The sequence below is a fragment of the Antrostomus carolinensis genome, unplaced genomic scaffold (assembly GCF_000700745.2).
Source record: "Antrostomus carolinensis isolate BGI_N321 unplaced genomic scaffold, ASM70074v2 scaffold15227, whole genome shotgun sequence".
In the NCBI taxonomy this organism is placed as follows: domain Eukaryota; kingdom Metazoa; phylum Chordata; class Aves; order Caprimulgiformes; family Caprimulgidae; genus Antrostomus; species Antrostomus carolinensis.
This window is the reverse complement of record NW_010329593.1, coordinates 4,146-27,689: the sequence shown is the minus strand read 5'-3', so window position 1 is coordinate 27,689 and position 23,544 is coordinate 4,146. Positions and strand designations below refer to the sequence as shown.

Genomic DNA, 23,544 nt, shown 5'->3' with positions numbered 1-23,544 from the left:
TGCTGCCGCTGTGTGTATTCTATTTGATGTTTACAGATTGTTTCTGTTAACTGCCACAGGTTTACACCATATGAATGGTATAACCCCCACCCGTGCAACCCAGACTCAGATGTGGTGGAAAACAATTTTACTTTACTAAATAGTTTCTGGTTTGGAGTTGGAGCTCTCATGCAGCAAGGTACACCGGTTACACTTCGTTATCGCACACGTCCCACAGTCTGCTCAAGGGCTTCTGTGCTGGTAAACTCCACCCTCTGTAAATACAGCATATACTGTAAAACCTGATCTGAGAAACTAAGCAATAGAAGAAAGGAAGAAAACGTCGTGCCACTGCAGCTGGGAGCAGGAAGAGGAGGGGAACCTGTGAGAGCCAGAATAGGGCTGCAGCAAGAGGAAGGAGGGGAAGCATCAGAGAGAAAGGGAAGCAGGCAGGGCCACACGGGAGCTTCTGGAGCTGAAATGTAAAATAATCGCAAGAGGGATGTGAAGTGCTTCATGCTCAAGTTGAGTTTCTTGGTATAAGAGGTTTGGCAACAGGGAAATGTTGGGCTCCATCCCAACAGAGTCAGTAACAGCCTTAGCTACCCTACAAAAACTGTTTTAACTGACAAACAAAAAAAAGATGCTCTTTCTTCAGAAGGGTTGTTAAGTTTGTTGGCACTTGTCAAACACTTTGTTTAAAACCAAATCCAAACCTCTTTTTTTATGACTTTTCTGCAGGTATGAGTCCCATCCTTCTGTAAATACATCCAACCCTAGAAGCATGAACTTAACATAGTCACAAGTCCCTGTTGCTGATGATTTTGGAAACAGCTGACATTTTACTCAGTTGACAAGGAAGGGCAGTGAAGCTTACTCCATATGGGAAGTCAAACAGATATGTGTACTAAACACATTTGTTTATGGTGTGTATGTTCTAAGGTTTCCAATTAAATCACTATTCTCCAAAACTGAGGTCCACTGAAAAGAATGAAAATTTTTTCTGACAAACATTTCAAGTTGAATCAAAGCTGAACAAAAAAACCCCACCCACGACAACAACCAAAAAGGCAATCCTGAGGAAAGCCCAGCAGTACTTGGTATTAAATTCCTAAACATTTAAGTAAGGAATATAAACCCATCTCTGCATTCATCCAGGTACAGTTTATTCTTCCCTCTTTAACAGACATGAGTAGCAGTAAAAAAAAATGAGGATTTTTTTCCTAGATATGGTTGAGAATAAAGTTTGTATTATACCTAAGATGCACTTGCTTTTATTGGTGCACTAACGTATTGACAGGATATAAAGCTTCCTCATAGAAATGACTTTGAAGGAGGTTGGATGAAGGAAGAGCTGTTCTGTTTCGCTTTTTTGTTTTGTTTTCCTTCCAATTTATCAGTGAAACACAGGCTGAGGTTTTACAGTATCAGGCAGGTGTGTGTATATAACTGTGATTGCCCTGTGTGTGAAAGTGCCCCAGGATTTTGTGTTTCTATCTACTGCCTTTTTTGGAGTTTACCATCATCCACAGCAAACTGTGGGATGCAGTGTCTGCTCGTTACCACTACCTTGGGTACATGACAGTCAGCCCCAACCAGACTCTGCTTCTCTTTCAAGAAGATTAAAAACAAAACAAAAGAAAGAAAGAAAAAACATTTGTAAGGCAACACAAATGTTTCCATGTACAAACTTGTGGTACGTGTGACTGTAAGTGCATCATCGTTAATGTGAAGAGTTTGAACATGATGTGAATGGTTGTGAAACTCTACGTCTAGTGTTACGCTCTTTCTTGTTGGCAGCAGCTGCTTGTTATGCTTGATTGGAAGCCACTTGTTATTAAATTTTAAAATGTGATGATCAGACTTTCTCTTTTCTACAGAGCGTGAGCAAAGTCTGGATCAGGATTGGCTGTCATGTCTGCCATAAAAAGGCACTAGAGAGACTTCAGCAAGTATTGTCTCTGACCCCGAGTCTGGCTAGCAACGTTTTTATTTAGACGTTACTTCCCCTGTTTTTCCCCTGAAAGTCTCAGATGTGTTATGCATACTCTGAAAGCATCCAAACAGGGCACATTTCATCCAATCCATTCAGAGAAACTATCACTTTCAGAAAAGCAAGCTATCCGTCCAGAGCCCCAGTTCAGCCAGGCGGTGGGTCAGACCAGGACTATACTATTAAGGAGAGTGCTTAGGGCAAAGTCAGTGAGCATGGAGCATATATTAATGCTTTTCACTGGAATCGAGGCCCTTGAAAAGGTCAACATTGAAATAATCATGGGAGTGATCAAAAGAGATGCTGGGGCTGCTTGGTTAAGTTGGGAGAAGAGTGTGCTCAGCACCTCATAAAAGTGAAACCATAGCTCACTGAATAATTAAAAGACTCTGGTGTCTTGAGCTTAATTGAACTGAATGTATGCTCTTGCTTTTTCACCAACAACTTTTTGCTAGAGGAAATCACAGGAGGTTTGGCGTCTCACCGCACAAATTCAGCACACAGGGCTTCTCCGCCTACTCTCTTGTGCCGCTGTAAGGCTGCTCTGCCAGATTTCATGGTTGCTTGTTAAGATATCTGTAAAATATTATGCATCACTGGGATGTATATGTCAGAGCTAGGTATTACATCAGGGCCCAAGCATAAGAATTATATTTGTATAGCTCTCTAAGCTTAAAAAAGAATAAAATTAATACCTTCAGGATGACCTGAATCAGCACTCCTAGAAGCCAGCTTTTGCAGGTCAATCTCAGCTTAGAAATAAACACACACTTTACCTCCGAGCAACAATAAAAAAAGGAAAAGATTGCATTGTATTGAAAAAAAAAAAAATCTAATCTGAAAAGCAAGAAAGTACAACAGACCACAAACATAAACCCAGACAGAGCTCCAGCTCTTGAAACAGGTACATTTGGTCTTGAAAATTCCAAGTGAGAGTTTCTGCTTTTAGACTGCTGGCTTATTTTGAAATCCATGCAGCACCAGGGCTGCACAAGGCTGCACAGTTAGAGCATCTGCTCTTGCAGTTTGGCAATTCTGTCAGCCCACTCAAACCCTTGGGCTATGCTTAGCTTTGACCTTTAAGAGACATGTCTATATGTTTACAAAGCGAAGTTAAATCTGTTTGCTGACTGTTTGGAAAGTTTTTACCCTTTTGGCCTTTGTCCCAAAAGTGACATTCAGAATTTTTGCAAAGTCTGAAAATATTCTCTGTAACAAGTTTAAATTTCTTACAGAAATCATTAAATAGCTGGGCAGAGATAATACATCAACAGATTTTTCCAGTAATAGAACTATGTTTGTCACATCAAAAGCTTTACGTGCTGAGATCTCCATTCACAGGCACCTCAGTATTTTCTTAAATCCATCCTTCATCAACAAAAAAAATTGTGGAAAGGCTTAACTTGGAAGTCAAAATTATTCAAGCGGCTGTCTAAGTGCTTTGCTGAACCAGATCCTTGAATAATCCCACATAATGAGCCATCTCCACTGGTGACACCTCTAGAAAAAAAGTACAAAAGTTGCATCAGAATGCTTAGAAATATGAGTACCTGTGTGGCTTAAATACAGTTTGTCTGAGTTGTTTAGAAGCCATTTCAATGCACTTTACACCAACCTGTGCTGTACTGTGGGGTTTTATGACAATGGCAGATCACTTTGGTATTTGTTGGTGTGACATGCAGGCAGATCTGCTAAAAACTTTTCAGCAATAATGAGTGTTAAATACACTGTCCAAAACTTTGCATTGCCCTGTAGATCCAAAGGATATGACCATTAATCTTCTGAATTTTCAAATGTAAACCACACGTTTGTAATAAGACATGTTCTGGGGTTTGAGCTCAGGTTCACACAGGCTGAGTTCACTGGAACCGTACTGATCTCCCTGTTTCTACTTAAGTGTGTTGATAGGATGCACAGGGCAGGTTTCTCTTGTAAGGTATTTCTGTCAGATAGCTTGTAAGCAGAATAGCATTCCGCTAAAGGTCTCAATTAAAAAATTGACGCCAGTATACTGGCAAAAAGGGATTCCAGAAACAGACAAAAATGCTAGTATAGCTTGCTGGGGATGGAAGAGGTTAATATTACAGTGAGCATTAGCTCAGACATGTAATGGGGCTTAGACCCAAGGATAATTCCATTTGTCATGTATCATGGCATACATCCCTTCACAGTGTGTTACCATTATAAATGTTAACTGTGCATCTGTGAGATTATCGTTTAAATCATTTTATCATACTACAGCTCATAAAAGCATTCTGTGCCTAAAAACAGACTGTGGTATCAGGAAAGGCATCTTTCAGCACCATTTTAATATGATTGTTTTGATGATATTGTAACAGGATCAGAGCTGATGCCCAAAGCTCTTTCTACCAGAATAGTTGGAGGAATATGGTGGTTTTTCACCTTAATCATAATCTCATCCTATACTGCCAACCTGGCTGCCTTCCTGACTGTGGAGAGGATGGAATCCCCCATTGATTCAGCAGATGATTTGGCAAAGCAAACCAAGATAGAGTACGGGGCTGTGAGAGATGGATCCACAATGACCTTCTTCAAGGTAAGATGGCATCAGCCAGCTCTGTACGGTCAGACTGACTCATGGTCCTCCAGCAATAAATAGTGAGGCAGGCTCACAGCACTTGGAAGGATTAGTGTAATAGGCAAATACCTCATTTACCCAAATCCATACAGTATTCTTCAGCAATAAAAATTTAAAAGATGGGAGATTTTCCCCCAAGATATATGGAGAAGCAATCTGGTGCTGTACTGCTGTGAAGGGCAAACTATGCTTTTGATGGGCAAGGACGTGGGGATATTCTACTCCAGGTTCTTTCTCAGGGCAAGATCTCAGCTTCTTACAGCCCGTTGGCTAAGATCACTTCTGAAGGTGACATTTGCACCAGAAAAATACTGCAGGCAGTCAAAATGCAAGGTTGTTTGTCCCTTTTTTAAAATGGGACAAATGTCCTTTTTAAATCCATAGTCAATATTACACAGACTATTAATTTATGAGCCACATACACACATGAACACATCTGTAAATAGAAGATTATTTTCTGTGGCTAATTGCTTTGTAGATAACTGCATTCTTTTTTTTTTTTTCACTGTTAGTATTAATTACATACAAAATGGGTCAACCTCATAAAATATCAAAGCAAAAGCCAACAAGCTATAAATATAGGATATATGCACAAAAATCCTGTGACTATTAGAATTAATTAGCAGCTTCATCAGTAGTCTCAGCAGGGAGGTTAAGCATTGAATGAACTGGTAGCAAGCTTTACACTGGAGTGTCTATGAATGGTGTTTATAGATAGTCAAATCTGCCTTTGAGGAGGATGAGGCACCATGGAGAAGCAGCATGTGGGGCAAAGTAACACACGTGTGTGCAGGAGTGAGCAGCTTCAGCCCCCAGTGCTGAAAGCCCATAACCCTGCTACCCCAGCCTGAGCTTTAACCACAAACCCTTCTGCTTCCGTCTGAGGCAAAGTGCTTCCACACACACAGACCACAAGGATCGTGGCTAAAGTATTTGGGTCATCTCTCAAAATGGATGATGTTCATCAAGGATGTTTCAGTCATGTAACAGATCTGATGGTAGGCTATCCCTGGGGGAGCTGTCAAGGGTAAATTGCCCTCGTAACGGATCTCCCGTGCCTGGGTAGAAATTTTTTTTGCTGAAAGAAGTGCACAAGGTACAGCATATTTCAGAGCATCGTTATGGTCAGTTCTTGAAATGATGAGCTGATATTTCCATTAAGATATGCTGAGAAACCCATCTGGAGATATTCCTGGAAACTTCATAAGGCAAGTACCAGGACTCTCATCAGGAATGAGATGAGATGAGATGAACAAGGCAGGAGGAAGCATCTGTGTCTCCCTATGAATGGCTCTGAGAAACTCCCTTCACTGAGTTTCCCTCAAGAGCCCTTCACTCCCTCAAGAGCTCTTCACTGCCCAGTTACTGCCATTGCTATTCTGAAGTCATATTCAGTGTCAGAGAGAACTCTTCAAAACCTGTTGCTTCCATGGTTTTTCAGAGGAAGTAGCTTCTGAATTTCAACATGAGAAGTTAAAAACAAAATTCTAGAACTGTTTCCAGCTTTACACTGATTTTTTTTGCACCATTAATCCCTGAGGTTAAAAGAATGTAAACCTTCTAAAAAAAAAAAGTTTCCAATGAGGTGATTTACTATTTATATGCTTTACATGCTACCTTACTTTTGCCTGAAATACACATGCACACAAACAGAAATAAAAGGACAGTAGTTTTTCTAGAGAATGGAGAGGGATTCTCTGGCAGAGTGAAGGTGACACAGTGAAAGATGCATAAAAATAGAATTCATCACACGTGTAAACCAGTGAGCTACACACAGTGTTATATAAAAGGTATTATTGTTCTTATTACAGAAGCTCTTCAAGATCCTCACAAGATTAGGATTTCTTTATGCTGTCCAAAACTTAAAAAAAAAAAATCACGGAGTAGGTGTCTGTACAATAAATACAATAGATACTTATGTATGCAAAAGGAAGACTGTGCTCTGTGAGAGCATGACTTTGCCTCCCTTGGACTGTAAAATACTGCATATACTTCTGGAGTTAAGTAAGTAGACACACAGACACACCAGTGAGAGACTTTAGAGATTGTAAAACCAGATACTCAGAATTAGGAGAAGGCAGGAGTAAGGGTTTCTGCGCAGCAGTTACTCTCATTCCCATGCTGCACATGCACTACGGTACAGCTTAATAAAAACACCTTTGCCATAATGGTTCTAGAGAAGACACCTGAAATAACTCTGCCTCTTTCTGGGGAGCTGTGAAGTCCTGACCTGGCTCTGGCACTTTGCCCTAGGCTGCCCCATGCCATGACAGGCTCTGGGAGCACTCCAACACCCAGGTTTACCCCTGACAGCCATGCCCCTGCAGTTAGAGGGCTGGAGGATTTGAGCTGGGGTGAAAGATGCTTTTCATGATGGGCAGCCTGCGCCGCAGAGACAGTCCTGCTACCTGAGAGAGCTGATGTGATGGGGTCAGGGAAAGGAGAAATCAGCACAGCCAGGTGCAACAGCAGTAAAAATGGCATGCAGGAGTGTAGCGCAGGGCTGGGCTGGGCTAAGGAAGGGTCAGTTATTTCAAATGCTTCCTGTGTTGGAAGATTTGATGCATCTAAAGGCTACACCCAGTACTTAAACCCAGAAATACCAAGAGAAACAGGAGACTCTTTCAGACCAACATTTTTTTAAAACAAAGCCATGACACTCCAGGCACTTCTCGCTATGGAGGAGGGAGGAACAAGAGAGTGCCTGTCATGTAGGACACAAGATGCAAAGGCCAGATGAGTCTGATTTTCAGGACTATAAGAGATACACATGGCAAAAGGATTTCTGAAGACATCAAGTTCAGAAAGAGATCCTGGCACAAAGCAAACTCTGAAGACCTTTGTTTTAGGACTTAGTGCTTAAAGTAGAAGCAGGAAGCCCCTGAAAGATGATATTACACAGTATACCTACTGGATGGGATGCAGGTTGAGAAAAGCAAGGTATTCCCACTGCTTTTCTGAAAACTCTATTTGCATTTATTCAAACTTACATCACTTTTTATTTACTATTGTTTATAATGCATATTCTAACAGTTGTGTTTTTCCACTAATTTTGAATGCCGGACACTAGTAACTCTGTTGTAATAGTGTCCCCAGAAAATCTGTTGCTAAAGAGACAATATTTTCAAGAATTTTTCTGCAGTGACTATGCCTTCTAACCAGGTAGTGGGGGGAATGGAAGCAAAAGCAATTAAAATTATTTGGGGGAGAAGAATGAGTTCTGACTTTGAAGGAACCTCAGAGTCAGCCTCCTCCCTGTACACAGATCCCAAATCTGGACAAATAGGATGAAAACCCAGAAAACAGGACTTGGACAGTTGAAGAGTGCTCCAGTGAGGGTATAGGGTTCTAGGCAGGCGAGTCAGCAGGATCTCAGGCAGCATTCACCATCTGTGTGCATGTCCAAATCTGGGAAAAGTCCAACTGAAGGCAAGATGTTTCACATCCACAAATCGTAACACACACATGTTTCTCCAGACTGTTGTCCTGCTCTGTTTCCAATATGTCTATAAATCTTCCATTGCTTTCTTGCCCCTCTGTGATAACAGATCTTAATCTCATGTTGCAACTCTTGCCAGCTCCTACCTTCTGCTGTGCAGACATGTTTCCACTGAAATCAATGAGAATTCAAAGGCCAGAATTTGGTGTATGATCTATCCTGAAAAAAATAGGAGTTGGCAAGTCGAGAAGCTTTCTTTTCTTTTTTTCTTTCAAACTCATCTGAACAAGGAATACATTATTCCCATAAATTCAATATCAGACTCAATCTACTGCATAAACTTATCATCAGTTTAAAAAAATATTCCCAACTGGGCAGTAAAAAAGATTTATACTAGTAAAGAGCCACTTAACCATCTTCAAAGTTTAGTGGTATGCTGTGGCTTACCAAACTTAGGTGGAGTTTAGGTGACATTCACAGGTATTGAATTTGCAAGTGAAGCATATTAAAAGCTCTTAAGAACCAGAAAATCAGGTTTTCACAGGAATCCTTCAGACACTGGTGTTTAATAAGCACATATGGACTCCATATCATGAGCCTAAAATCAGCTATGGTGGCTCTAAACCAAATATAGGGCCCGTGAAGGAAGTGAGGATAGTATATGACTCCAGAACTGGAGAAACATAAGTGTGTGGAGGACCTTCAACTCATATTTACATTAAAAAGTCAGGTTTTGTGCTAGGCTGCAGCAACGGCAATGGTTGGCTTTACCGTCTTGAGATAAAATAATTTCTATTGGCAATTTCTAGCGGTCCAGCTGTCTGTAGGTCTACCTTGATATTTAATTCGAAAGCAACGCTGTGTCCTCAATGTTGTTTGAGAGGATACAAGGAAGAGAGACATTTAAACGTGTTAGTACTGTGCGAGTGCTTGAAAGTTTTTGGTTTGTAGGTAGAACATCTTGAGGGTAGCAGGCACAGGGACCCAGCATGTCCCTGAGTAGGTTCAGTTTTTCTTTACATACCCTCCAACAAAGGCAGAAGTGTGAAAAAGGAGGCACCAGCCCTGCCTTTCCCTGCAGGATGCCTGAGTCCCTTGGGGACTCCTGCAGCACAGGGAAAAGAGAAAGGAAGAAGGGATGTTCAACACTGTATGGAGGTGGCTGGGGGTCCTGGCGTCCCTTTTCCCTGTACAGCGGGGCATTGACATAGCACACATACACATTCCTTCTGGCAAGCTCCTCCTTAAATTCAGCGGAAGAAGGATGAATCCTTAAACCTGATCGAAAGGGAAAGCAGAAAGCAGAAGTTTGCTTAGAAGTCGCTTTGGGTTTGTTTCTCAAGCTTTATGCTTGAAGTACATGGTTTCTAGGCAAGTGATAGCAATACAAAAGAGCCAGTACTTTATTAATCATCAGGCTTTTGGAATAGCGTGTTTGCCCTGACAGGCAGATGCACTGCTTCTGAGTGCAGCACTATCCAGCTGCACTAATTTGGCTGGGTTATGTGCTGTAACCCATGTACCAGCATTAGCCCAAAAAACTTCAAAGCACTTCACAGTCATGCCAGTAATGAAGTTCTTGGCACTGAAAAGGAAGCAAAAAAAGAGATTCCTCAGCATAAAGCACAGTAAGATAAAAAGGCTGCGGGAAGGAAAACCCTGCTACTGATTCTCTTTCATTCAGAATGTGCTTTTGGCATCGTTCACAACAAAAGGCTGAGGAACATTTTACGAGTGTAATTTGGGTGCTGATGTAATTCTATGCCCTCATTTCCTCTCCTTAGAAATCTAAAATATCAACATATGAGAAGATGTGGGCGTTCATGAGCAGCAGGCAGCAGACAGCACTGATGAAGAACAACGACGAGGGAATCCAGCGCGTGCTGACAACGGACTATGCACTGCTAATGGAGTCAACCAGCATAGAGTATGTGACTCAGAGAAACTGCAATCTCACCCAGATCGGGGGGCTCATCGATTCGAAAGGCTATGGAGTGGGAACCCCTATTGGTAAGGTGCTTTCCAGCACAGGTGGTGTGAAGCACAACCAGCAATGTCTTCCTCAGAAATTTAGAAGGCCATTTGAAACACGTCCTGGTCTTTTAGAAACCTTTCTTATCAAAACAGTCATGACCTCAGAGCAACACATAAGAACAGGGAGAAGTAATTGCAAGGTTCTCCACCTGCGTCAGGGATTTCCATGTTTAGAGCTAAGCAGAGTCTCAAGACTACCAATCTCTGTGAACTCTTTCCGGTAGACCTTTTTTAGTAAATGCAGTGTCCTTTTCAAGATTTTCTAATTGTAGAGAATTAGAATTTTTTGTGCTGAGTTCTTGTGAATAATTGGCACTGGGCAGCCAGATCTTTTTCCTGTTGTCATGGTTTAACCCAGCCAGCAGCCAAACACCACACAGCTGCTCGCTCATTCTGCCCTGCCCTGGGGAACAGGGGAGAGAATTGGAGGGGTAAAGGTAAGGAGACTCATGGGTTGAGATAGGAACAATTTAATAAGTAAAATAAAATAAAATAAAAATATTAATTATTATAATAGTAATAATGGAATATACAAATGAGTGATGCACAGTGCAATTGCTCACCACATGCTGATCAATGCCCAGCCCGTTCCTGGCTAGTGATCCCAGAGGAGAGAAAATCCCAAAAACTGCTCTCTTGGAAGAGAGAGAGCGCTTTCCATCCAACCTCATTTATATACTGAAAGTGATATTATATGATATAGAATATCCCATTAGCATGTCCAAATGCCGATTTGGATCCATTGCTCTGGCTATACTCCATCCTACCCGCACATTAGCAAAGCATGAGAAGTTAGAAAGTCCTTGATTTCTTAGCAACAACTAAAAACATCAGTATATTATCAACATTCTTCTCATACCAAATCTCATACTAAATTCAAAACACAGCACTATTGTAGCTACTAAGAAAATTAGTTCTACCCCAGACAAAACCAGGACACCTGTATAATATACTTCTCCATACTGCTCACAGATGCATTTACCATGCCATGCTCAGTCAATAGCTATGCAACTTTATTGTCTTCAGGTTAATTATTCAAAGTAATTATCACTTTACACAGATATAACAGGTGAAGTATTTGGTCAGTTGCTTGGTAGATAAGAGATAAATAAGGGAGGAACACCACCGCACTTTGAACTGCAATTATCTATGCTACTAAGTGCCTCAGACAGATTGTCATATAGATAACACTTAAAGTCTGTTTTTCCACTGGCTATGTGGGAACAGCCATCTCACCCTGAGGACAAAGATACAAAAGCTAAACTCCTGAATAAAGACAAATGTATGGCAAGAGTTCCATTGCAGTTATAAAGCTGCCACACTTTAAACCAAGAACGATGAAGGAATAATTGGAACAGATGGTAATCTTCAGAGAGAGTGCATCCAAATACAGCTGTGAAATACATTTATAAGATGTTTCTTATATGATAAATGTGCCTCAATTTTTATCTTAAGGAAAACCAGCAAGATTCAGGGGAATAGATAACTCCAAGCACTGTGAAATAGTTCAGTGTGATCAGGCATCTTACATTTTTAAAAGACTGATTTCATAAACAAGATAAGCCATGGAGATCCTTCCACTATTCAGATGGACCCCAAAGGCTCTGTTCTTTTTCTCATACCATTCAACACTATTGATTGCAGAAGCTGTATGGAAAAAGAAAAAGAAGACTTGTCTGTGATCCTTAACACCAAATTTACAGCAAGTCTTAACTGGTCTCCTTTAGTTCCTTCGGAAGAATGCACAACCACACAGCTTGGGTTTGCAGCAGCAAAAGTATAACTCACACTCCAAAATTTCCAGCGAATGAGCTGAATACCATCACCATTTGGCTCCCAAACAAACAGGAAGGAGAATTTTTGAATGTTCTTCTATGAAAGTACTATTTTATTTATCAGAGCAAATTCTGCAAGTAAATACCTATAGATACAGACTGTCTTCCTACTTCTTTGTGCTGAGTTAGGTTAAAGAACATGTAGGCGTATCAGCAAACAGCTCCATTTATGTTTATTATGGAGTCAATGGGTCACAAAGAGGAAGGTTTCCATCAGATTCTTGGCAAAGACCATTACTAATTAAAAATCTGCAGCGATGTTTGGTGGTGAACTTAGTGCACCCTGGAAGTACTGCTGTAGCAATACCTCTAAGCAAAACCTGTGCAAAATGTCACCCTGGGAGGAATCCAATTGAAGAAAGCAACATTACTGTAGGTATCAGGACAGGTATTAATTCCGTTATTGCTGCCAGTCCTGATGCTACTAATTCTAACAGTAAAGCTGTTACCAGTTACTTGTGAGACTGCTAACAAAGTAGATAGATGCATTTCTTGGCCTGAGTGGGAGGTTGTTAATAGCTCAGAGGCCATAAATGATATGCGGAATATTCAAAGAGGTATTGAGATGGATTTGTGTGGAGTTTTAGTGCTCACCAATAAAATATCACTAATCCACTGCTTCAGGCACACTTGACAAACTTTAAAAGCATGTGTAGAAATATAGATGTACCTGTTACTCTCAAGATGAATTGCGATAATCCTGATGGCAACATAAACATCATAAGAAAGAATGAACATTCCCACAAATCCTGCATTGTGACGCAGGCTGCTTCACTTAATAGCTGTGTCCTTTCAGACAAGGGAAAATAGATGAGTCCTCGAATCTAACAGACTCCAGCTATCAGGGCGACAAACTTCTCCTAAGGTAGAAACAATTCTGCTCTTTCTTCTAAGAAGCACTGCTGTTTTCAGTGGTAATAATTCACTTCTCTGTGTAAAGACAGTTTTGAAGGTGTTTCTGGTTTATTTTCTGTTGTCCTTATTTTTGGCTCTTTAATAGCATGCATAGAAATCATCTATTCTTACAGTAGGCATGTTTTCCTTTCAAAGCTGGCTACCTCAAGCAGTGGCTGCTGATTGCTGGCTTCCCAGATGGACTTTGTATAATCTGGCATGTCTCTTGGCATCTGTGGTCACAGCATGTCCTAATGCTGGCAGGAAGATACACTGATAAATAGCTGAGTGTTGGTGCAACAAAAGAAGAACTGCAATGTTTTTCACACTGATTCTCCTCAGACAATGCTGTGAGCTAAAGGAAATGGAAAGCAGAGAGGGGGACTTGTATTCATGGTAAAATTATTTCTAATAGTGTCCTGCATGGCAATATAAGAAAGAAAACTGAAGCTGTGAGGCCAAATTTCCAAGGATATTTAGATGCATAAAGACACAAAAGTGGTGCCTAGGGAGAATTTCTCAAGTATTTACATCTATGGGCACCATGCTACCACTGAAATTCTGACACACATTCTGCTTTAAGGTTTGTTTACCTTGATTGAGAATTGCAACTGTTTTAATTTGCAGCAAAGTGTGACTTTTGAATTACAGCTTCAGAAGACAGTCTTATTAATGTGATAAGGGAGAGGAAAGGATGGATGGTAGTTAGCTACATGGACAAAGGACTGGCGACACTGACTGTATTTCAGCCCAGACACTAAATGCTTCCAACTGTAGGAAGCCCAACATGGCAGGGTTTGGGGTCACACCTTTAGAGCCAAACAGCCTTTCTTGTAACTCTCTCATAAAATCCTTGCCCTGCAAAGAAAAGCCTCTCTCACAATGCCAAAACCAACTTCCACTTGTCTATTATAATTAATAATAGGCTTGCTGCTATTATTGTGGATAACTTCAGCTTCTGGCAACGTGGAAAAAGCTAATTGGTAGCAATTTCCTTTAACTAGGCACTGCTCCAGAAGCACGGCCAGGGGCGAGCTTCTCCCTTGTCCCCTTTGAGGGCTACAGGCTCATGCTTCTGCAAGAGCATGAGCTGGCTGAAGGAACTTAACAGGCAGCAGAGATCTGGGGAGATGGAGAGCCAGAGCAGAACACGAGAGGCAAACCTAAACAGATTGAACCACCCACCGTGACCCCGCTATTTGCCAGATACTGTACAGGCCCATTAACGCTACTAAGCCTGAAGACACATAATTTAGCAAGCTGTTGGCCTGAAAAGAAAAAGCATGAAAATAGTTGCTATTTTCAGTTTGCAGTGCCAATATTTTTGCAAGTCATGAAAAAAAAGTCTAGAAGCGAATGCATCTGACTGACTATGAGCTTTTCTTAGACAGCTACTCATTTTACATGCAGTAGGAAAAATAAACAGATGTTGGAGTAAACAGAAGAGATGCAAAGCGGAAAGTCTCAAAGGATGCTCAAAGCCATATTCAAACATGATGTGGAGGAATTACTTAGCAAGAAAACCCAGTGCCAAGGTTTAAATAAACTTCAGTAGGAGACCCTAGAAATTATAATGGATTCTCAAACGAATAACCACACCAAAGGAACCTTCTGCTTTCCAGTCCCTGGGGCAGACACAAACAGATAGTATTCTTCCTCCTTCCAAAGAGAAACCATCGCTTTCTAGCTGGAATAATGAGTCTCATGATAAGGGAACACTTTTGCTTCAGATAGCAGCAGCTTGCTCCCTCCCTGCCTTCACTTTGCTGCAACCAGCACTGACAGGTCTTGCTTTCATCTTGCAGGGTCTCCTTACAGAGACAAGATCACCATTGCCATCCTCCAGCTCCAGGAGGAGGGAAAGCTGCACATGATGAAGGAAAAGTGGTGGCGGGGCAATGGCTGCCCCGAGGAAGACAGCAAAGAAGCCAGTGCTCTTGGGGTAGAAAACATTGGGGGCATCTTCATAGTGCTTGCTGCAGGGCTTGTTCTTTCAGTGTTTGTAGCCATTGGTGAATTTATATATAAATCAAGGAAAAACAGCGATATTGAGCAGGTGAGTCATCCATTTCCAGATTGCTTACATTTCTGGGGAGGTTGAGGTTTGTGGATGTGACTGCATTGTAAGTCTCTGCTGGAGTGCAGATTTTGCTGAACTCTCACCATGCATTTCTGGCACTAAAGACAAATAATTTATTAATAAGAACAGGGAAGTACTTCACCCACAGTCCAATTAGTGCTGTTTAGTATGGCAGTGCAGAACAAGAGGAATTAATTTCTCAAACAGTTTCTGCTTGATCTTTAAGACTTCAAGTATAAATTACATTGGAAAGGAATAAAATAAAACTGTTTTGGTTTTGTTTTTGTTTTTTTTTTGGTTTTTTTTGTTTTTTTTTAATATATGACATTAGTATCAGCCCTTTGAGTAACAACAGGAATGTACTTCCAAATCCCCAAGTGTATTTTTTCCCTTGCTCGAGAAAGCAGGTTTTTTTCACAGCCAGGAATTTACACACTGTGCTCAAGTGTGCACTTCAAAGCAGGGAGACCTACTGAAAGGTGATGGATGCCACAGTAAACTAAGATTATGGAGCCAAAGAAATTCTGGTTATAGCTCCGCTGAAGCGTAATGAGCAATTTAAAAGGGCAGAGGGAAAACAAAGGAAACGCTGTGTATAAATCATACCTTGAGTATTACAGCAGTTTGTGAAATAGGATCAATCATTAAAATAGAGTGTAAATATCAGTTTACTGAACAACCAGCCACTGTAAAAGAAACAAAGCATGAGCAGCAGCAACTTGGAGTCTGTCCATGAAGTTGTCTGCCAACCCTCTTACTCAGGCTGCCTTCCCTGGTGCTGGTTGGGTTCTGGCCATGTTGTAGACCCTGATGTGGTCCTCTGGCTCAACTGCTGTAGCTGCTCTCATCCTGTTCACTTCAACAGGACTTATCATAGGGACAAGGGTCACATTGTGCTGCAGGATTGGTGACCTCTGAGGCAATCACCAAAAGGTGGGTTCATATCTCCTAACTTCAGGTTTCTAAACATGAGTCATCTACTTCTAGGCAAGTTGTTTAAGCTCACTTTGCACTTTTAGATGGGAAAGGCAGGAGTTTTTCTATGAGCAATTAATCTTCTTCAGCCAAGGTGTAATCCTGCAAGGCTGATGACATAAATGCCAGAAATTACTGTTGAGAAAAATAACCTTAGTGAAGGCAGCAGGGATGAGTGAGAGAAGGAGAATATGCTGAACTTGGTCTCAGAGGTGCAGTTTACACTGCATACAGCAGTGGTGCTGGGACCTGAGATGGATTGACACCTGAGTGAAAACAAGCAGCCAGGGCTGAGGGCCTTGAGAGGACAACGTCTGTTTTTGGATAGGATAACTCAACTATACCTTCTTGCTGCTGGTAAGGGATCACCGTAAGCTCAGGCTACATGCCTGCTGTTCAGATGGCAGAAAGCTACTGAACTGAGTCTTGACACACATCTTCATTTTCCAAAAGGCACTTGGTGTTATTTTACGTCCACGGCACCCAGTGTCAGTGTCAGTGAACTTAGTCCTCACAGTTTCCTGCAGGAGAAGGCAGCTCCTGACCATGCGGGCATCTCCATGTGTGCCTGACAAAGCCCTCATGAAAGACAATGGCGCTGTCTATGAACAACAGATGCAGCTCATGTGGAGCAATTTTGCGGGCCATATTAATCAAAGTGTCCCTGTTTTGGAATAAGTCAAAGATAAAGGATGAATGTATGTTGCACACATTTCAGTTTTCTGATTAGTACTTTAACCCTATAAAACAGTTTTAGCACAAAATGCATAAAGAATGTATTGATATCTTTGTTTCATTCATGTCTCAGGAGATCTTTCATTCAAATATGTTTTGGAGAACTTTTGCAGCTAATTAAAATGTTTAGTGTAAATGCTAATGTGGTGCAGAACATCCTGGAAACTCTTCAGGAGTCTGAGAAAGGCAACGAGTACCTGAAGTCATAATTAAAGTAGACCTAAAACTTTACATCATGAAGGAATGTTAATTTACTGAGCAGAATGTTGAGTGAATAATGTGGTTAGCATTCAGGATACATATATACATATCCTGTTTCTGAAACTGTGCTACTGTTTCACAGCAATGTGTTGGTTATTATAGGTAGTCTTTTAATAATTAAAATCTTTAAGTGAATTAATGTGGCAACATCATACTTGGTTTCCAGAAGTAATTTTACGGAAAGAAGAGTACCAGCGATTCCAGTGTTACTTCCTGATTTCTTTCAGTTAATTTTATTTTTATTCTGGTGAAATAAGAAGCTTAGATGGAAAATGCTATACAGTGTATATTATCACTAAACTAATCCAAAGTGTGAGTTGAATACAATCTATGACTTTTCTGTTTCCATAAATAGGACCTCTTTTGATTTAAATAGCTTTTGAATCTCATTTTCATATTTGCTTTTAATTTTACTTCTTTCATTTATTTATTTTCTCCATTTTTCTTTTCTTGCATGCAAGGCCTTTTGTTTCTTTTATGGACTACAGTGTAAACAAACCCATCCGTCCAACTCCACCTCTGGCACCACCTTATCTACGGAGTTAGACTGTGGCAAGTTAATCCGAGAGGAGCGAGGGATTCGAACACAGCCCTCAATTCACACTGTATAGTCAGGAAAGAAAAAAGGTGTGTCCGATGGAAAGCATTAAACTCAAACAGTGCACATAATGGCAAAGGTTGTACTCACCAACACATAGTTAATGACTTCAAAGTACTTCTTGCTTCAGCAGGCGATAAGCTTATCTAACACAAATTGTCTTAAGTCCTGGAAATTCAGGCAGTTTAAATGCACAGAAAATAATTACACCTGCAGTGAAGAGTGAGTGCAATAGACTGTAGGATATTTTAAGAATTATCAGTCTCTGTGTACAATTGTCATCTTGTCATTTCATGGGGTAACTCACCTTTTTCAGGTAAGAAAAATTATTTACCTCCTTTTCATCTTCTACCAAACCTGAGTAAACCAATGGCAATCCCATTACTGAAAACATGGAGAAATATTTTGCTTAGTGTCTGCCAAAGTGTTGAGCAAGTAGGCTAGGCAGTTCTTTATAAACCTCAGAGAAAAACCTGCAGGGCTCCATTAACTTTCTGAACCCCTATTATAAGCAGCCAGAGATTTTTAGCTGGCATATCTTATTCCCAGTGTCAATATTTAATTAAATTTAATTCATCCATTTAAAATTCATTAACCAAAGCCTCCAAGTAACTATCATAGCACAAAATCATATCTGGCGGTTAAATTTTATGCCATGTAACCATTAACATTTAAGAACATATTCAACAAAAGCACCTTCAGGTATCCCCAGTATATACATTTCACGGAATAACTCCATTGACTTGGCTTGAGCAATTAATGTTATTCACTATTATAAGGCTTTGTAACATAGAAAACTCATTTACAGCAAAAGCAGAATATCAATTTATATCAAACAGCAAAGTTTTGGCATTGCTTTGTATATTTACATGCACAAGAAGAATTTTGTGTAGGAGGTTGGTACTAGATATTTTTTATACCCTGGAAAGATACCAGTTTGTTTTCCTCTAGTCCTCAACTAGTCTGGGGTCTGCCAGGGCAGGAGGCAACGGACTGGATATGTTGTTGCTACTGAAAAACATATGACAATAATTTGAGATACACAAAATGTATAGAAATGCCAGCTTGTAGGATGTCATGAACCATGGCAAACAACCATGTTTTCAAAACCTGATTACCTGCTATCTGTATTTCATTATATCCCAGCTTACCATCAGTTTCACCAATTCATTTCCCACCCCTCACACCTACTTTATGTTTCTTGCCCGCTGCAGTTCCTCCTCATCAAACAAGTTAATGATCTGTTTTATTGAGGGGCCATTTCTGGACTCTGCTGCAATTAGAAAACTTGTTTGAATGGATGCCTTCACACTCAGTCACCAAAGTGCTGCAGCAAAGCTCTGCTCTCCTCTTGAATGATTTCTCTCATACATGGCTGCTGAGAAAAGCCAGTGCATACAGTGACCTGTGTTTTCCTTCTATTAATTTGACAATTTTTGATCAGAATTATTTATGCTGGCAGTCGGCTGAAGTGGTTTTGTTACAAAGATGTCCTGCTCATAGTTCAGCTATACAAATTCTTTGCCAGTGCTCATCCATGTAGGTGAGTGTTTATGCAAGAAATTATCTTGCTCAAAATGGCATTTTAAATTGTTTGAATAGCACCTTGAAAGCCTTGGTTCTTCATAAAATGAACCTTCTTACCAGCAGAGACCTGAATTAGATCTTCTGTATCCCTGATTTAAGAAAGCACTTTTGTTTGCAGTTTCCCAATAGACGAGACTTGAAACTAATTAAATTCAGCTTCTCTCAACTCTCAGAGGAGAAGGAAAATTCCTAATGTGTTTATCTCCATCACTGTTCTACGCAAGAAATCCTCCGGTTTACAGCTTCAACCAATTTTCTAATAGCTTTTTAGATGAATGCAGAATCTAGAAATTTTCTGCCACTTTTCGGGTAAACATTTTCATATCTGTCAAGGACATAGTCACTTTGTTAGTAATAGTCATCATTTCCCTGTGTCTAGCTGTCCCCGCAGACAACCTCACAGACTTTGGCTTGCCTGTGGGAATTACAAAACAGCTCTTCCTTTCCCTAATGGAGCTTCATACCTAGCTACAAGAAGAGTTATTAAAAAGCCTTACTTGCTCCTTAGCAGCTACATCAACAACTGAAGCAGTGAAGAGCCGGCATGCCATCCTAGTGCTAGCAAATCTATGCTTATAAAGACAGTTTTTGCAAGGTTTGCCATGGCTCCAGGAAAAGGCAGGTGTCCTCAGGGCAACAGTGAGGCTTGAGGAAGGCACAGCCCATAGCATCTCCTATGGGAGGACTCCTGCATAGACATAACAAGCTTCAGGAAGAAGTGTTAAAGCATTCAAAGATTTTCCACTTATCAGCACTCTAAGCTTCCATGACCTCTATACTTCAAAGTTTGGCCACACAAAAATACTCTGTTCACAAATACAGATGGTCACCATTGCATCTTCCTAACTTGCAGCCTTGCAGCTGCATCCAAGGTACAATAATCAAACCAGATCCTTTCTCAGGTGTATGTCAGCACTGGGACCTTGTTGTGCAATCAGCATAGAGCCAACAACTCTGCCTGTGATGGATGAGCCACAACAAACTCCATCAGTTCTGGCACTGCAGTACCAGTAAAGCATAGCCAGAGCTATGTGGGGGGAAAAATGGCTATAAGCATACTCTTATGTCATTTTGTATGAATTTTTTTTTGCTGTTGCTGCATTTTACTGAGAACTCCTGAAATATTTCAAATTAATAAGTGTTTGCAAAAAGCAGCATATGATTTGACCCACAGAAGCTACCTACCATTGAAAGCAAAAGTCCTGTGAATAAGCTAGTCCCAAGCCATTGCCAAGTTTATTTGGCTGGGGCCAGTGTGCCTGCCTTTATCGAGTGGCTGTTCCTGCCCTCATCAAACAATCTGCAGTCCAGTTAGGCAAAGGTGCAGAGGGAAAGGATGAAAGAACAGAAGAATGAGGGGGACAAAGGCAATACCATCACCATTTCGGAGAGGCAGGATGAGGGTGGGTTAACAACATGGGCCTGCACCATGGATATAGACTAAGCACAGCAATAAGACTTTCCCCAGCTAGATTGATATTTCCTCAAAGTACTGCCATGGTATGGTGTGTTTGCCCCATCTCTCTCAGATCAAAGCCTTGAAGCTTCACATCTGTAGCTCTTCGGAAACAAAGGAGGAGGAGAAGGGGAGAAGGAAGAAATCCCCTATTTCAGTGAGATTCTTGCAAAATAGAATTTTTTGTGAAGTTATCAGGTCTGCAAATTCCCACTCTTCAAGGAGTATCAGCTTGAGCTTCGCCATTTTCAGGCCATAATCCCAACTCCAAACACAACTGTGGTCATCTATGCCTTCACTGAGCAGTCTCATTTGTGTTTAGATGCTTTGGGAGGCCAGCAAGTAGCTTTACTGATTTTTTTTCTTGTAAACAGAAAACTGAGAAACAGTTTCTTTATATAACTGAGAACTAAAATAATTCATGAATTATTGTCATATTGTTTTGACAATCACTGTTCAATACACTCTGACAGTTTAAAAGACTTAATTTACTGATCTCCTGATGCAAAGTGACAGAATACTCAAACAGATTCTTAATGTGCCACAACAGCAGTTTACTCACTAGGAGCGACTATTTTGGATATTTTTGCTTTGGTGCACTAGGCACAAACAGATCACTTTTCTTTCAGCAGAAGACATATGTCAGTGTCCCAGCTACAGGTCCTTCACAGTGATGAGAGCACTGCAGAAGGAAAATCCTGACTTCTGCACTTCCTCCTCTGTGCCTGAGCTTGTCAAGTGTTCTTCCAGAATAAAATCTAGCCCACATCCTTCGATTTTCATAGTTCTCAGTTCTTGAACACAGCAGACTGGGTTGTTTTGGGTTTTGTTGGTTTTTTTTGTTTTTGTGGGGTTTTTTTTTCATCTGATTGTTTTTCCAAAGTCTTAATAAAATGCAATTGAAACTCTTGTCCCAGTGGTTGCCCCACAGTATAAGCAGCAGATCGATAAAGGCTGACTACATATTCTTTTTTTTTTTTTTTTCAGTTCTTATTTCTGCTTTATTTTATGCTATTTTAAAAATTCTGAATCTATTATTATCCTAAAGCTTAACAGCCTTGTGCATGGGAGTATAAGAAAGGATTTGGGAGGTTCATGACCAAGCTTTTGTAGCCTGCTGAAACCACCAAAGGGCAAAGAGGTAGAGGCTCACATCACAAGGAGAGCAAAATCTATTCTTTTTGAAGGATGACATTTCCTTCGCATGTCATGTCCTGCAGTATTTTGACACTGTTAGAATGAGAAAGTCAAGCTGACTAAAAGCAAAATGTTAAACTTATTACTCTGATAAATGTATTGCTCTGTGCCTACTCTGTTCTCATTCTGGGTGAGACCTCAAAAGTGGACTTAACAGTGTGTAAAAAAAATAGCTCTTTAAAGAAACCCTTTCAGTCTGCCTATCTGAATATGAGACTAAAAGAACAATATATTACCTTTTTAAATGGAAATTTAATGTCACCATCCCCTTTTTAAAGGCTACAGTACTTATACTGCAAACATGGTGCTATTCAGTGGGTCATCATGGGAGTCCCCACTGAATGTGTTCCTTGCCTGTAAATTCTTCTTCTTCCTTTTCCTGTAAATTCTACGGCAGTCTGGCAGAGTTTGTACTTGCTCTGTATCACAGTTTTCTACTGCTTGAAAAGTTCAGGACAATTCCCATATTCAGACATCTGTTCAGTTTCCTAATTACACACACAAGCTTGGAGACAAATAGGATTTTGAGCTGTGCTTCCTGGGGCTTGAAAGAAAGTTCACATGTTATTGCCCTTCTGAACAAGTAACCAAACCCCTGGAAGTTCAAAGTATCATCTCAGATCGCTCTTTTAGACCATCTGAATCTCTGTGTGAAGGCAGAGAGGCAAAGAAAGTCCTGTGTCTCCCAGGTTTTTAATGCTCTCTGCCACCTCCAGCTGGTTTTCTCAAAGGTGGTAGGACCTCAGACACAGGAATATGCACAAAATTGATCAGAGTCATAGAATCATAGAATTGTTTTGGTTGAAAAAGACCTTTAAGTCCACCACTAAACCCTGTCCCGAAGTGCCTCATCTACATGTCTTCTAACTACCTCCAGGGATGGGGACTCAGCCACTTCCCTGGAGAGCCTGTTCCAATGCTTGACAACCCTTTCAGTGAAGAAATTTTTCCTAGTATCCAATCTAAACCTCCCCCGGTGCAACTTGAGGCTGTTTTCTCTTGTCTATGTTTATGTCTATAACCATTGAAATATCTCTGAAAGATCAGGCCAGAGTCTTAAATCTACATTTAATTCATTGCTTCCGGTTAGCAAAACTCATGCCAATGGTGTTTTAAGCCCCTCAAAACTAAGTGTAACATAACTGTAAAAGTAAAACTGCTTTTGTGTTTTTACAAAGCCAGGAGCAACAGCTTCAAGGTGTAAGATCTAGGAAGCTATCACTGCAAGTCCTCCTCCTGTCCCTCTCCCAAACCACTGTCTCTGTAGGATGGTTGAGCCCATCCCCATGTATGTTGAGTGTACGCGTTTCCACCTCTCTTACGGACAACCAACCCATTATGACCTTACACAGCCAGGACGGGGTAGGAGACAGTCTTGATAAGGCAGAGCCCTTTCAGATTTTGAATGGCCTACATCCATACTTTTTCGGGTGGATAAACATGGCCAGTTTACAGAACAGATCATCAATAAGAACAGTAATAATTTTATATCCAGTTTTAGACGTAACTGCTATTGATGAACAATTAGGCAAAAGTTTAATTCTTAGACAAGACCTAAACATTAAAGCCATTCCTAAGAATAGCTTCAAGTCTTTCTGATAATATTTATTTTAAAAATCAAAAGAGAGTTGGAAGTGGAACCATTTGGGCACTTCAGATATTAAAAACTCACATACTTAATGTCAGCAATATGTTTTAAATATCTATCTGCAGATGTAAACATGGGACTGTTGATATGAAATTGAAAGGCATTAGGATAATTTCATAGTCTTAATAATATGAATATACAAGCTGACTAAGAAGGCAGTAAAATGTACTATTTCATCTGCAGAAATCATCCCTATATGCACATTGCAGAGACTGATGGCTATTATTAAATATA

At 40.5% G+C, this 23,544-nt stretch overlaps 1 protein-coding gene across 1 annotated transcript in view; it reads left to right on the top strand.

The window, feature by feature from the left end:
- Positions 1-23,544, top strand: part of LOC104528586 (glutamate receptor ionotropic, kainate 1) — a 33,675-nt gene that overhangs the window by 7,536 nt on the left and 2,595 nt on the right. The window contains exons 4-7 of the mRNA XM_029086115.1: positions 60-178; positions 4,312-4,529; positions 9,795-10,020; positions 14,579-14,829. Coding sequence (XP_028941948.1) covers positions 60-178; positions 4,312-4,529; positions 9,795-10,020; positions 14,579-14,829 — 814 coding nt within the window. The remainder of the gene's footprint in view (positions 1-59; positions 179-4,311; positions 4,530-9,794; positions 10,021-14,578; positions 14,830-23,544) is intronic.